General features: G+C 44.2%; 1 protein-coding gene across 1 annotated transcript in view; it reads left to right on the top strand.

The window, feature by feature from the left end:
- The window catches only part of SMG6 (SMG6 nonsense mediated mRNA decay factor), a 697,848-nt gene that overhangs the window by 33,279 nt on the left and 649,325 nt on the right, over positions 1 to 15,244 (top strand). The window contains exons 3-6 of the mRNA XM_082247741.1: positions 2,058 to 2,247; positions 4,611 to 4,721; positions 4,812 to 4,918; positions 8,309 to 8,387. Of these exons, the coding sequence (XP_082103867.1) occupies positions 2,058 to 2,247; positions 4,611 to 4,721; positions 4,812 to 4,918; positions 8,309 to 8,387 (487 nt within the window). The remainder of the gene's footprint in view (positions 1 to 2,057; positions 2,248 to 4,610; positions 4,722 to 4,811; positions 4,919 to 8,308; positions 8,388 to 15,244) is intronic.

Here is a 15,244-nt window from a genome sequence, read left to right as displayed (position 1 = left end):
TAAACGATTTTACAAGGACTAAAAGAGAAATGCAGTGTGACAGACCCTGTACTCTGTACTCAAGAGTAAGTCTGCCATATAAACTTCCCTTGCCCGGTACCAGCACAATCCAAGATCCCTTAGCCCACCCAGTCACTTGTCGAGACACCAGTGAATAGTGCTAAGAAGGACTGTTTATTCAAACACAGGTACAAAGATAAACACTCAGGGGACAACCCCCACCCTCTTTGCATAATGACCCAGGGTGGGCTAAAATACATTCAGTAACACAAGATAGACAGCCTTTAGGAAGGGCTGCAGGAGAAATACCACCCTACCCCCCTCCCCTCTAGCAGCTAATCCGCATACACATATACATCCCATAATTGTTTGCTCCCAAGGCACACAGAAACAATAGAAAATAGGATATAGGCACTTAACAACACCCACCTCACCTGAAAATATCTAGCAATGGTCTGAGACTCTCCTACAATATTCTAGCAGTCTAAGGCTCGGTTCACACTTATGCGATGGAAGGCTGCGAATTCGCAACCTGTTCCCGCATCGCAAACGCACCCCCGGCAGTTCACACTGCCATATGCGATACGCTGGGGGTGTCAATGTAATCTTAACGACACCTCCAGTTTGATCGCATATCGCAGTGCGATCTTGCAGTTCGCACAGGATCGGATTGCACAAGTGTGAACCGCTGTGCGATCCGATCCTGATGCGGCTGCAAAAAAGGGTCCTGTGCGTCTTTGCTGCGGGTGCGGTGCGAATTTAGCCATACAAAGTGTATGGCTAAACTCGCACCGCACAGCCGATCGCATGTAATGAAGGAGCACTGCGCTCCGACATTACATGCGATCGCCGCAGCCGCATCAGTGTGAACCGGCACTAAAAGGTGGAAGAAATTATCTTCTTATTTCTTTAGGGATATTGTTCAGAAATATTACCGTCCTAAGTGAAAGAGCCCCTTCATTCTTTCAAAACCATGACATGACATCACTTCCGGGTACTGGCGGCGCCGAATTCAAAAAACTTAAATGCTTAAGTGCAGAGGAGGGGTTTGGGGTCTTTTAGACCCCCAGATCCCTCCACAGTACCTGTAGACATTTTAAATTTTTTTTTCTTTTATGTCTGAAAATATCGGCCGATACCCGATGACCAAAATATCGGTATCGGCGGTAAAAAAAAACAATATCGGTCGATCACTACTTTAAAGCCTTCCCAGTGTCCTTGGTTCCCCTTCACAAGGAAGTCTCCTATGCACGGTAGGGCAGAGGCAGTTATCCGCCTGGCTGCCACTGTCATCCTCCCTACAGGGCACAGAGAAGGGAAGTGCTGCAGATCTGGACAGAGAGCAGGAGCTACCCAATATATTATGTTAACAAGTGGATAACAGCTTGTCAATTTGAAAAAACTCCACTCTGTCCATATCTGCAGCACCTCCCTCTTTCTGCCATGCTGTAAGGAGGATGATGGTGGTGGGGCGGGAGACCAGGGGGAGGGCACCAAGCTACTAAGTGGCGGTCGTGGTCCAGACAGGACTGTCAGTCGGTGTCCCTGCTGCGGTCTGCCATTTAGTTATCATTTAGTGGCATGTTAAAGGGAGGCAACACAGGGACCCCTGTGACATCTCAAGCTCCTCCCTTGGGCATTTCAAAAATCCAAATCCCTAGAAAGTGGGCCCTCATACCATCCTGGTGCCTTTAAGGTGGCAGCCTGAACAACCTTATGCTGAGCCCAGCTCTTTTTTTTCTTTAAAAAGTGAACTTGCTCTTTAAAAAAATGGGGGAAACAAAAGTGAAATATATGTCTGCTGGAAAGAAAGGACAAACCTTCAAAAATAATTGGTAGTTTAACAAACTGTTGTGCGATCTGGTCTATTGCTTCTTCTTTTTGTTTTGGAGTTTGATCCAGGTCAGGTCAAAAGATGAGAGCATTGCCTTTTTGTATGATTTCTTGCCATTTGGAACACAGACCTTAATACAAACCAGCTGATTGTTTACAACCCTATAAGAAATGGCTTTAGAATGTACACAGTTTATTAATTATGCCTAGATTTGTTTGCACAGGCTAGAACTGCTTCATCTGTATGAGCACTGCCTCCTTACTGACATTGAGTTCTGTGACCATCACAATGTGGATCAGCTCCTATGGAAAAATGTCTTCTATCAGGTCATCGAAAAGTTTCGACATTTGTTAAAGGAGCCATCAACTGAAAGTGAGGAATTTCGCAAGAAGCTTCTGCAGGTCTTGGATGAGGTGAGCAGATTCGAGCAGTATGTGTTATGGTTAAAGGCTTGTTCTTTTTGTCTAACAGGCAGTTTATGACTCCGTTTTTTTGCATATCTAGAAACCTTTTAGGAATATGCCTGCTGCATGGAATAACTAGATACCTTTTTAATGTTTACCATTTATTGCAATAGACATCCTAATTGATTTGATTTACCTAAACTCCTAGTTTTCTAGAAGTTTACTGCAGAATACAATCCTGAAAGCCGTGCTATGTGGTACTCATGCTATCTGGCAGTTGGCCTATAGCAGTTAAGTCATTCCAGACCAGTTGGTTTTGGTTTAGTCATAGATCATTGCTATTGTATCATGTAAGAAATCCTTAAAGAGGAAGTGGGTCATTTTCTCTGGGCTAACTCAAACTTTAACTCAACGAAAGCCGTGATTATGTGACTCTGCTGGCCCAAGTCCCCAGGTTTTCTCCCGTATGTTTCCTTACTGGAAGGGTCCTTCTTCAGGTGTCCACGTCCCTGCCTTTGAAACATAAATACTTCCTATTGGACGATTGCTGGTGGTATCTTCTCAGGAGTGAGAAGAGGCTGAAGTCCTCACAGGGGGATGCCAGGGGACCAGTGATTATGGGTGCCATTGCAGCTCTGGGTCAGCGGTCCCCTACATCAGAACCAGGGGCATTGGGAAACTTGGACCAGAGACTTGGGTGAGTATATCTGCCGTAACCACATCTCCCAACCCCCCCCTCCCCATTTGGTTATTTCATGCTTGCCATTACCTTACACAGAAGTACTTTGTCACAGAAGTGGTTGTCAGTGCCTTCCTTAGGCTATTGTCACACCAGCAAATAAGGCCAGAACAATTTGTCGTGGCAGTTCCTGCTGCGGCTCTCAGCTGCTAGGTATGGCTACCAGCTCCATTCTCTGACAGGTTGCTAGGGGCTGCAGCTATTCGGGGATCTTTGCACAGCCAGTGATTTACCTATGGTGATTGCTGCTGGACGCCACAAAACTTAGCCGCAGAGATTCACAGCCGGAAACTGATTCCTACCACTACTATTCGCTCCAGCCCTAATCAATGGTGTAAATGTAGCCTTACATGGTGGTGATCCGTGGCACTTGGGATACAATTATTGTTTTATTTAGATGTTGTAGGGCCATGCAAGATTAGGGAGCAGTATGGCATTGTAGATGGGAGAGCTGGTTTTCCCGGCAGCAGAAGTCTTATCAAGTTTTATGTCCCATACTTCAGAAGTGCTGCCTAGGAACAGACCCCACAAGGTGCCCGCTGTTATCTTGCCCATATTCTCTTATGTGGAACACAAATGAGGCAACAGTTGGCGTCCCATCTCCCTCTTCTTCCTTTGGTGCTTGCTGGAAAACTGTGCTGCTTTTTAGGTTTCCCCTCCTCATTGTGTAACTCAAATTTTTTTCTTTAAAAGGCATTAGAGCAGACATATTTCCTTTCTACAGGAGCCAGTCTCGCACATGGCCTACTGACTCAGACACCCAATGAGGCTTTAGGAGATGTCAGTCACTGCTGCTATATTGTGTTGTGTTTCTAAAACTTTTATAAAGCCAGTTTCATTTGATGAGAAGCAGTTACCGTAGAGCTTGCCCATCCATCCACACTAAATCCTAGGAATGGCAGCTGACAGGAAGTATAAATAAAGTAGTTTACTTTGGACTTAGGTTCTGGTTGAGGTATGAAAGTGGGTGCAGAAACAATCACAGCAGGGCTTATTTAAGAGGAGTGTTTTACTATAATGTGAAGATCATTTCCTTTCTTTTTCTGCCATGTTTAAAATGGATTTAATGGCAAAGTGGTATACTAGAATACCAGTCAACTTAACACCAGTGCTGTTTATTCAGTACAAAAAAAAAAAACTTTCAAAATGAAGCAAGCCTGCTGAACATTACCAGAAAAGGAGGCTTTACCACATTTGTTACTGTCCCAGTGCCTCATTAGCTATGCAAATGTATGCTTGTTTATAAATGTGATGTATTTTATGAAAATCTGACAAAAAAGCAAACCAATATTGGCAAATGGCAAACCAAAACATTTACTGGACATGGTTTTTAAAACCGGACGAGAAAAAAAAAAGCTTTGACTGAACACAGTGTATGTTCAATATTTAATAAATCGTCCCCAGTAGGTTCAGCCTGACTTGGGCTCTCTTGTATAAACGGTAGACGCTCTGTTTTTTTTTGTAACACATTTGATTGCCAGGTGAGGGACTATTGCAGGCAATGAATGCTGACTGATCTTCATTGAATTTTTTTTTAATTTTTTTTTTTTTTTTATTTGTCGGCGTGTTCTTGTTTTTTGTTTGTTTTTTATATAATTTTTTTTCAGCAAGCACAATTTTGTGTTCTCTACAGGGTACAATCTTTTTTGATGGTTTACTTCAGAAGTTGCAGACAACCTACCAGTTTAAATTGGAGGATTATATGGATGGAATGGCGATTCGCAGCAAGCCTCTTCGCAAAACGGTATGTTGTGTTCTTGTGGTGTTTTTTTTTTTTTTTTTTGCATTCTGCTATGATTTTCAGTTTGTGAATAATACTTTTCATCTTGCTCAGGTGAAGTTTGCTTTGATCAGTGCACAGCGATCCATGATATGCCAGGGTGACATTGCTCGTTACAGAGAGCAGGCTGCAGACACATGTAACTATGGAAAAGCTCGAAGGTAATGACCTCCTTTATATACATTTTGTATTATACTTTAAAGCAGACTCCTGCACCCCCCCCCTCTCTCTAGTTCTCAGGGATGGCCCACCAATAACATCTACTCCAGGTGTCTGTCTCTGACATGTCAAGAGATTTTCCAGAATATATGAGTTGTCTAGAAGACACCGGTGATGTAGCTTTTCCAGAAGGCAGCTGGGAGGCACTGGTTTCTTCACCAGTGCCTCACCAGAGGGAGAAGTAAAGATCAAGAAATGGGTCACCGAAAAGACAACCTTTCTCTATCATTCATTGACAGACGCAGTCTCTGATCTTCATATCAGTAGGGTTATGCTGGCACTAGGCAGAAAAAAGTTCTGGCTATGCCTATGGGCAGTCCCAGGGGATATACCCTCTCTATTCCTGCATAGGATGTCAGTTTTAATCTGCCTAGTCAGGAGTAAGGACCTAGTTCCTTGCTGGAATTTTTGGTCCTGGCAAAGCTTTTTTTTTTTTTTTTTTTTTTTTTTTTTTTTTCTTCTTGATAACTTTTTTTTTTTTTTTTTTTTAGTTAGCTTTTCCCTGGAATTTTTCTTGTGAGATCTGCAAGCAACTATGCCGGATCTGGGCGACGGGCTGGATATATAGATCCAGTGGTCATTCCAGCCAGTCAGCGAGCACGCACAGGCCTTAGCTCCACGCTGGGTCGGCGCGACTTAGTCCCACTGGACGGGAACTGGCCCTGCGAGTTTAACATCTCGCCAGGTCGCATACTATCGGGTCTAGGCCTGATTCGCAGTGTTCCTATTTGGCAGACAGCCCCCCCCCCACTTCGGCGGAGAGGGGTTCTGTGAGGAGATGGCGCCCGCCTGTTCCGATATGGTAAGTAAACTTTCCCCCCTCTTTCCCCTGGTGGATTTTGGGGTGGACGCGAGCCCCTCCCTAAAACGGTTGGACCCTCACATTCCCGGGCTCCCCTCTGTTCTGTCATGCACCCCTTTTTCTACCTGCCCCACCAACCCCCCTCACTGATGGGGGCTATTGGGCCTACTCCTTGGTCTTGGACCACGCTTCAGGCCACCATTTTCCTGTTGCCTCATGTGCTGAGGAGATCGGTGGCCATCTTGGTACACCCGTCATGGCCATTTTGCGGTGGCCTTCTTTAATGGGAGTTCCTGGAGGCGTTTTTTTTGTGTTGTGAGCCCCTCCCTATACCCTGGGCTGTTTCTCAGATCCTCCCCTTTTGGATCAAGATTGCTGCTGACACGTGCTGTGCAGACGTTCTGAGCCTCCTGGTGCATCTTTGGTACAGAGTGGTGAGTCTGGGGGTCTCTCTCTCTCTCTCTCTGCTGGGGGGTCTTCAGTGCGCTTTGCCTGACCTCTGGGGGGCGCTGTAGCATGGTGGGACTTGACACAAAGTTTTCTTTATTTTTTACTTTTTTCAACCTTTGCTGATGGGTTCCCCTGGTGCAACATGGACCCTACAGATCATGTGTCCCTATCTGACCCCCTCAGGGAGGCTGCAGGGCCTTCCGGACCCAATGTGTCTATGGATGCAATTTCGGCGGTCCTGGAATCGTTTGTGTCCCTGGTAGAGGTGGCCTTTAAAGGGCGAGGTGCTAAGAAACGCCCTCCACCTACCCCTGCCTCATCTGATGTTTCAGGTTCAGGGTCTGACTGAGCCACCACAGACGCGGGTCTCCTTGCCGAGTCCCCTACCTCGCGTCCTGTCTCTGACAGTGAGGATGACGTTTCTACCACCACTGCTGCGCAAGGTAAGGTGCTGGTGGACGCACTAGTTGTATCTGTGCATGAGACCCTAAAAATGGAGGACGCAGCTGCGACGGAAGCGCAGGTTACATTTTGGCACTCACAAGCCATCCAGATCGGCAAAGGTTTTTCCCTTTTCCCCCCGTATTTTAACATGCTCAAAGAAGGGGACCGCCCAAAGCGTTCCCCTGGGGTGCCTAGGCGGATTGCTAGACGCTACCCTTTTGAGGAGTCCCTTTATAAAGAAGTGGACTGTGCCACCTACGGTGGACCCTCCAGTCTCGAAACTGAATAAAGCTACCATGATCCCAGTGGAGGATTCCCCGTCCTTTAAGGATCCAGTGGATAGAAAGGCAGAGTCTGTGGCCTGCAATATGTACTCCTTGGCGGGGTCGGCACTGAGACTGGTGTTTACGGTTGCCCTTGTCTCGCAAACATTGACTGAACTGGCGGCGTTGTCCTGTCGCCCTCCCTATCTGGTGGTCCACAGGGATAAAGTTGTACTTCGTCCGGATCCATCCTTCCTTCCGAAGGTGGTTTCCAGTTTCCACTTAAATGAGGACATTGTGTTACCCTCTTTGTGTCCTAAGCCAAAACATCCTAAGGAATTTGCACTGCATGCTCTGGATGTGGTTCGGGCAATCAGGGTGTACTTAGAGACTGAGTCTTTTTGGAAGTCAGATTCGCTCTTTGTACTCACGGATGGTCCAAAGAAAGGGCTGCCTGCGTCTGCCTCGACTATTTCCAGATGGACCAGACAGACAGTGGTGCAGGCGTATTCAATTAAGGGTCATGTTCCTCCTTTCCCAGTTAAGGCACATTGTACTCGGGCGCTTAGTGCTTCCTGGGCTTTTTCGCCATCAGGCATCTGTGCTTCAGGTTTGCGAGGCGGCTACCTGGATGTCTGTTCACACCTTTACCAAATTTTATAAGGTGGATGTGCTGACATTTGCAGATGCCTCTTTTGGACGCAAAGTTTTGATGGCTGCTGTTTAGGGGGCTTCTTGGCCTTCCCTGAGGGTGTTTACTATTTTCTTCAGGTGGGCCTCCTCTTGTTGTTCTGATGAGTCCTATGTTGCCTGGTTGGCTATATTTTAGCTTTGGGGACTCCCACCCCTCATGTTATGGCATTGCTTTGAGACGTCCCTACTAATATGAAGATCAGAGACTGCGTCCATCAATGAACGATGGAGAAAACTGGATTTTTTACTTACCGTAAAATCCTTTTCACTTAAGTTCATTGACGGGACGCAGTACCCGCCCCTCTATCTTGAGTTGGGTTGCAATTATTTCTGACACTGCTTTGATACAAAACTGACATCCTATGCAGGAGAAGAGAGGGTATACCCCCCCTGGGACTGCCCATAGGCGTAGCCAGAACTTTTTTCTGCCCAGTGTCCTACTCCTGTAGGGGGCAGCCTAACACTACTGATATGAAGATCAGAGACTGCGACAGTCAATGAACCTTAAGAGAAAAGGATTTTACGGTAAGTCAAAAAAAACTGTTTTTGCAATTTAAGTTTATTGTGTTAACATTAAGTAGAGTTGCTTGTTTGGGAGTGGGGGGGAAGGGGGAAAGAAGGTCTGCGTTTTAACTTATGAGAAACCTGTATGGTGAACCTTCTTAACATTGTTTTTGCAGCTGGTACCTAAAAGCACAACACATTGCTCCAAAGAATGGACGACCTTATAACCAGCTGGCACTTCTAGCCATATACACGGTAAGTTGAGAATTCTTACAGCCACAAATATGTAATGTGTGTGGAAGAGTGGAAAGGCTTAACTTGAAGGTAGCAGTTGACGTAATAATCATGACTAGGTGGTTCTTATGTTGGATAGGATTATTATCATTAATAATCTGTGTGTGTGTGTGTGTGTGTGTGTGTGTGTGTCAACACAGGTGTATTTTATTAATGGCATTTTGAATGCACAGAGATACCACGACGAGATCCTGAGGCCCATTGTTGTGCTATTTATCCATGACATCACCTCATGTTGCAGCATAATGCACGGCCCCATGTTGCAAGGATCTGTACACAATTCCTGCAAACATCCCAGTTCTTGCATGGCCAGTATACTCACTGTACATGTCACCCATTGAGCATGCTTGGGATGCTCTGGATCGGCGTTTACGACAGCGTGTTCCAGGTCCTACCATATCCAGCAACTTAGCACAGCCATTGAAGAGGAGTGGACCAACAGCCTGAGGAACTCTATGCGAAGGAGATGTGTTACGCTGCGTGAGGCAAATGGTGGTCACACCAGATACTGACTGGTTTTTGAACCCCCCCCCTCCCCCAATACAGTAAAGCTGCACATTTTACAGTGGCCTTTGTTGCCAACCTAAGGCACACCTGTGCAATAATAATGCTGTCTAATCAGCATCTTGACATGCCACACCTGCGAGGTGGATGGATTGCCTTGGCAAAGGTGAAGTGCTCACTAACACAGATTTAGACCAATTTGTGAACAATATTTGAGAGAAATAGGCCTTTTGTGTACATAGAAAAAGTCTTAGATCTTTGAGTTCAGCTCATGAAAAATGGAGGCTAAAACAAGTGTTGCGGTTTTTATCATTTTGTTCAGCGTGTGTGTAGGTAGATATCTTATCTATCGATCTATCTATCTGTCTCTCATAAAATAGAATATTATCAAAAAGTTAACTTATTTCTGTAATTCAATTCAAAAAGTGAAACTCTTATATTTTATATAGATGCCTTAGAGTGATATATTTCAAGCATTTCTTTTATTTTGATGATTCTGGCTTACAGTTAGTAAAAACCCAAAATTCATTATCTCAGAAAATTACATAAGACCAATTAAGAAACAAAAAAAAATGTAATTCAGAAATGTTGGCTTACTGAAAAGTATGTCCATGTACAGTATAGTGTTTACCGTCACTGGGAGTGAGGGACAGATACTTGGGGGACGCTGAGAGAATGGTTTGGATGGCTTCAGATGGGAGAGTGATATTTTGTCAACGGTTTCTCTCCAGAAATGTGGAGATTTGATACCACTTTGTACTGTGAGACCTGTGGCCTGTTGCCATGGAGTCTGTGACACCTAGATGTGTATTCCATGTGTTTCAATGTTGACGGACAGACTGTCATTGGCAGTCTTGTCCTATTGTCTATCTATTGAGCTGGAATGTGGATTGTGTTAAGTCTGCCTGTCCCATTGTTAAATGTTAATGACCTCACATTGTTCTGTCCAGATGGCCAGATAATTAGTTCAGGTTGATTCTGTTTCTGTATACAATTTCATCTGCATAGGATAATGTAATCGGGCAACCCCTGACCTGTGTGTAGTAATTTGATCAGGAGAAGGATGTGCTCGTGTGTATACATTGAGTGTGAAACTGTTCAATAAAGGAGAAATTTCCAAAACTTGTACGAGCTAAGTTGTTGGCTAGCTTTGTAAGAGGGCGGCTGGGAAAAACTGGGATATATGTTCATAACTGCAAGGAAGCGGCATACTGATGGAAGACCACAAGTACAGTGTGGGTTGGCGGTTCAGTTACAGCTCCTTTTGCATGAATTACTGCATCAATATGGCGTGGTGTGGAGGCGATCAGCATATGGCCCTGTCAAGGTGTTAATTGAAGCCCAGGTTTCGATGATAGTGGCTTTCAGCTCATCTGCATTCTTGGTGCTCATCTTCCTGTTGACAATACCCCACAGATTCTCTATGGGGTTTAGGTCAGGTGAGTTTGCTGGCTAGTCAGGCACAGTGATACCATTATCATTAAACCAGTTATTAATACTTTTGGGAGTGTGGGCAGGTGCCATGTCTTGCTGGAAAAAAATTAGCATCTCCATTAAGCTGGTCAGCAGAGGGAAGCATGAAGTGCATTATAATTTCCTGGTAGAGGTCTGTGCTGACTTTGGACCCGATAAGCACAGTGGACCAACATCAGCAGATGACATGACTCCCTGAATTGTCACGAACTGTAGAAAATGTTACATTTCATTTAAAAATCAAGGTCCCAGAGTCTGGAGCAAGAGTGCAGAGGCACAGAACCCAAGTTGCATGAGGTTCAGTGTGAAGTGTCCACAGTCAGTGATGATTTGGGGAGCCATGTCATTGGCTGGTGTTGGTCCACTGTGTTTTATGAAGTCCAAAGTCAGCGCAACCCTCTACCAGGAAATTCTAGAGCACTTCTTGCTTCCCTCTGCTGACCAGCCTTAAGGAGATGATGATTTCCTTCTCCACCAGGACTTGGCACCTGCCCACACTGCCGAAAGTTCCAATACCTGGTTTAATGATGGTGGTATCACTGTGTGTGATTGGCCAACGAGCTTGCTTGACCTAAACCCCATAGAGAATCTGTGGGGTATCGTTAAGAGGAAGATGAGACCCCAGACCAAACAATGCAGACGAGCTGAAGGCTGCTATGAAAGCAACTTGGGCTTCCATAACACCTCAGCAGTTCCATATGCTGATCGCCTCTATGCCTCAACGCATTAATGCAGTAATTCGTGCAAAAGGATCCCCGACCAAGTATTGTGTGCATGCTATACTGTACATAGAAATACTTTTCAGTAAGCCAACATTTCTGTATTAAAATTTTTTTTTCTCATTTGTTCATTGACGGACACAGCTTCTGTCATTCTTGACTATTGGGTTATACTGCCCCCTACAGGAGTAGGACACCAGGCAGAAAAAAACATCTGGCTTCACCCATGGGCAGTTTCACAGGGTATACTCCCTCTGCCTGCTATAGTCACTCAGGTTTTTTTTTTTTGCCTAGTCAGGAGTAAGGACCTAGTTCCTTGTTGGGATCTTTGGTCCTGGCAACATTTTTTAGATAGAAAATTTTTTCCTCCCTGGATTTTTTCTGAGAGCTACTATCAACTGCTGGATTGGGCGACAGGCTGGATAATATGGATCCAGTGGTCACCCCAGTCTTGCCAGCGAGCGCAGGCCTCAGCTCCGCCCTGCTGGACGGGGGCTAGACATGTTAGTTAAACTTCTTGCGAGGTCACATTAAAACCTGGCCTTGGCCTGAGTCGCAGCTTTCCCCCTGGCTTAAAGCCCCCCATTTCGATGTAGAGAAGGATCTGTCTGGAGTGGTGCTCAACTGGTTCTTGGAGTCTTTGGAGCACATCTCCCCACCTGATTCCCCCCCCTCTCTGAGAATGCGGCGCCCTCCAGGTCCCAACCAACTATCCATGAACTGACTGTGGTTCTGCAGTCCCTTGTGTCCCTGGTGGAGGCACATTGTGGGTGACAGGCTAGCAAAAAGCGCCCCACCCCCCCCCCCCCCGCCTTCCCCTGCCTCATCTGTCTCATCAGATACTGAATCTGATTCGGCCGCTGCGGACGTGGGTCACCCTTCTGGGTCTGCGACCATGTATATGTGTGTGTGTATGTATATATATATATATATATATATATATATATATATATATATATATATATATATATATATATATATATATATATATATATATATATATATATATATATATATATATATATATATAATATATAGAGATATATATATATATATATATCTCTATCTATCTCTATATATCTATGTGTGTGTGTGTGTGTGTGTGTGTATATATATATATATATATATATATATATATATATATATATATATATATATATATATATATAGTGTGTGTGTATATGTGTAAAAAAAAAATAAACCCATGAAATCGCCACTATTCCAGAAAGAGTTTTTCTGATCCTGAAACAGTTATTTCAGATGATTCTCTAGCTGTGACTGCTTCAGATACTTCTATGGATTATCCCCACACCTCTCTGACAATGGATCCAACACTCCTTCTGTGCCCAAAAATGATTCATCAAAGGGAAAGAAATTCACAAAGAAAAAAAACGAGGGGAGGATGGAGGCACCATGGGACATGTGGATGGCCAGTATTGTCTCAGGACACAACGGAAATAATACTTGAAAACAATGTTCTTAAGCACTTGCCTACTGTGCACTTAAACCCCCTTCCCATCCAGACCAATTTTTAGCTTTCAGTGCTCTCACACTTTGAATGACAATTGCGCGGTCATGCTACACTGTACCCATATGACATTTTTATCATTTTTTTCACACAAATATAGCTTTCTTTTGGTGGTATTTAATCATCTCTGGGTTTTTTATATTTTTACAAAAAAAAAGAAAAAAGACAGAAAATTTTGAAAAAAAAAAAAAAAAAAAAGTTTTTTTTATTTTCTGCGAGTAAATTTTGAAAATAAATACATTTTTCTCCTTCACTGATGTGCGCTGATGAGGTGGCACTGATGGGCACTGGCGGATGGCACTGATGGGCACTGGCGGATGGCACTGAGCACTGATGGGTGGCACTGATGGGCAGCACCATCAGTGCCCACACTCAGTGCCCATAGTGCTGCCAGTCAGTGCTCATCAGTGCCTAGAGGAGCAGGCACTGATGGGCACTGACTGGCAGCACTATGGGCACTGATTGTGGGCACTGATGGTGGGCACTTCGTGTATTTTATTTACCTTGTGTAATCAGGGCACTGGTGATCAGTGCCCTGATTACATTCCTCTGTGTCCCTGACGGCTGATCGGCTCTGCTCCTTCCTCACACTGCAGTCTCTGTGTGAGGAAGGAGCGCTGGCGATGAGAGATGATCTCATATGTTTACATATGAGATCATCTCTCATTGCATGGGCCGATCACGTGGTAAATGGCCGCTGTGATTGGCCATTTACCATGATCTGTGATTGGCTTTGTCCAAGGGACACGGCCGACACAGATTTTCCCTGATGCGCGCTCGCGGGAGCGCGCAGGTAGCCTGTCTCTGGGAGGCCGTTTAAAAACGGCCTCCCGGAAATTCGAGTCTGCGCTGTGGCCATACTTCAGCTATAGCGCGGATCTGAAGAAGTTAATTTGTCTCATAAAACCCTTACAGCTAGTAAAATCACTCTTCTTTCTAAGGGTTTAAATTTTTGTCCCCAAGCACACTTTAACCCATTTGACACTATTGAATGTCAATAGATTTGTTCGGAATCTGACCTTGAAGAGACATTTTCATGATAAGTTGAACATTCGTTCAGATGACCATATTCGTGAGTATGTCAGATAGAAACATTCCGTCTACTACTTTTTGTAGTTATGTGCGACAATTGAACTGGGAGATTTGGCAGCTGAAAACTATGTCTAAAATAGTGTAGAGGATCAAGGAACCCGTAGAGTCCCCCTATTTGTGCCCTTAACATTTTATCCTATACAATCACGTACTCCAGATATGGATATTTTTTCAGAAATTGTTTGAAAGAGACATCTTTAATTTGGCTTCCAAGGTTCCTTCCCATATAAATAAAATGGTGGACAATTAATCCAACAGTGAAAGAGAGGCATTAATCTCGGAGAGGACACTTCCATCATAATCAAGAATGCAGAGCCGTGGTAGTCCTTGATATTGAATCAAATAAAAATGAGGCTTTAAGGCAATTAATGAACACTTGCACTTATAGCACATTAAGGAGTGACCCCACTCATAAATTCAATTAAAAGCTTTGGTTGAAAAAGGGGCTGCCTTAGGAGCATTTTCCATTAAGGAATCTAGTAATTTGATTCCGGACTTTCCTATTATCACAATGTTCCACCATCCACCAATCTCCCTAAGGTGCATAAGTCCAGTGTTGGAGAGACCCATCGTTTCTGGTATTGGGTCCTTGAATGAGCGCCTGGGAGAATGGTTGGATGGTCAACTTCAAGATTTGGTACAATCCCTTCCAGGGTATCTAAGGGATACCAATAATTTATTGAGTATCATGGACACCTTTGAATGGAGGGATAACTATGTCTGGATTACATGTGATGTGTCCAGTCTTTATTCCTCCATTCCCCATGAATCTGGCACTGGAAGTGATAGAATTCACTTTGAAACAGCACATTCATTTACCTATTGCTTTACAGTGCTTCATTTTGGAGGTTTTTGATTATCTTCTTGGACATAACTACTTTTCATTCAATGGGAGTTTTTACCTCTAAAGATGTGGGGCAGCCATGGGGGCTAAATTTTCATGCTCGCTCGCCAACCTATACATGGGTTGGTTGGAGAGGTCCCACATCTTTTGGAGGTACAAACCCCCCTTCAGAGATCAGATCATCCTGTATTTCCGCTACATAGATGATCTTATCTTTGTCTGTCATCACAGTGTTGACCTTAATACATTTTTACTACAATACTTGAATGATAATACGCTGAATTTAAAATTTTACAGGTCAAAAGGATGTAGATAAAATAACATTTTTGGATGTCCCACTGATTCATGAAGAGAGTAGTGACTAGCCTCTATAGAAAACCATTGGCTGGAAACAGCTCTTTACACGCCAAATCCAGTCACCCCCTTAACACCATTAAGGGTTTTCCGGTGGGGCAATTCTTAAGATTACGTAGAATCTGCAGTGATACCTCTGTTTAAAAGAGAATCTGGTGCCCTTTACAAAAGTTTTTTTAAACAGAGGCTATCCAAAATGGACAATAAATAGAGCATATCATATAGCCCTAAATATAGAGACCGAGCTGATCTCCTCACATCCAAATTCACTGGTACACAAGAAACCTGCAGCCCTTTCAGTAAG

The sequence above is a fragment of the Pelophylax lessonae genome (genome assembly GCF_965119305.1).
Source record: "Pelophylax lessonae genome assembly, chromosome: 2".
Classification (NCBI taxonomy): Eukaryota; Metazoa; Chordata; class Amphibia; order Anura; family Ranidae; genus Pelophylax; species Pelophylax lessonae.
The sequence above is the reverse complement of the archived record's forward strand: the minus strand, read 5'-3'. Positions and strand labels throughout refer to the sequence as shown.